Here is a 788-nt window from a genome sequence, read left to right as displayed (position 1 = left end):
CAGCACCACTGCTCCTCTCGGACGTCTTGTTCCTACAATTTAAAGAGTTTACCTAAACCATATGATTTTATTCCGCATGAAAATTTGCAGTTTGCCTGCAACTATTCGTACGTACCTTATCGATGAATGTACAACCGTGGAGCCCGGTAATTTGGCACCTCCTGACGTCTGGCACTTTGAAGTACGTGTGCAGTAACAAATTAAAGCTAAACGTGTGATCCTTGCTGGGATTGTATACACCGATATTGAAGTGTAGCTCCTTCTCCCGGAGGATCAGCCTGTACGTCAACTTGAACGGGTAGTTCCACATAGATCGGGTGAACTCACTGTCCATGATCGAGAAGATCGCCTCAACATCACCGCTGGGCAATCGTTCCGGATGCTTCTCCACGTTCCAACGTACGATTCTGGCGAATCCGTGGGGAGGGCCGAACGTCCATGCTCCAAATTGTGCTAAATCGAATCAAATTATGTAATTAACAGTTTTGTTTTATAATATACATTTTCGAAACTAATTCTATTAATTAAACTTGTATGAGACCTTAAGGCGCTAGAGTAGCCACGTCATTTTTCTAACATTTGTTGGTCCAGTTTTTATGTTTCTTTTGCCCTGTTTTATAGATAACCAGGCAAAATAGTGCAAAATATGGGTTCGATTCTACATTCTTTTTTCTCAGAGGCTCAAGACATTTGTTTCAATGTTTGGTTTAAGATACATTACAGGGTACTTTCTTTTTTATTTTATTCAAAATTTTTTCTTTGGGGTAAAATTGCTTACAGTCTAAAAC

General features: G+C 40.1%; 1 protein-coding gene across 1 annotated transcript; it reads right to left on the bottom strand.

Moving 5' to 3' along the window:
- Positions 1–67: 67 nt before the first annotated feature.
- LOC108623250 (glucose-6-phosphate 1-epimerase-like) lies at positions 68–463 on the bottom strand (the record flags this gene model as incomplete). Its single annotated transcript, XM_026812105.1, has 1 exon — positions 68–463. A coding segment is annotated over one exon (396 nt), but the record flags the coding sequence as incomplete, so codon positions are not given.
- Between the last annotated feature and the right edge of the window lie 325 nt (positions 464–788).

This window comes from Ceratina calcarata, unplaced genomic scaffold (assembly GCF_001652005.2).
Source record: "Ceratina calcarata isolate Rehan_Ccalc_2016 unplaced genomic scaffold, ASM165200v1 scaffold2550, whole genome shotgun sequence".
NCBI lineage: Eukaryota > Metazoa > Arthropoda > Insecta > Hymenoptera > Apidae > Ceratina > Ceratina calcarata.
This window is presented reverse-complemented; position numbering and strand designations above follow the sequence as displayed.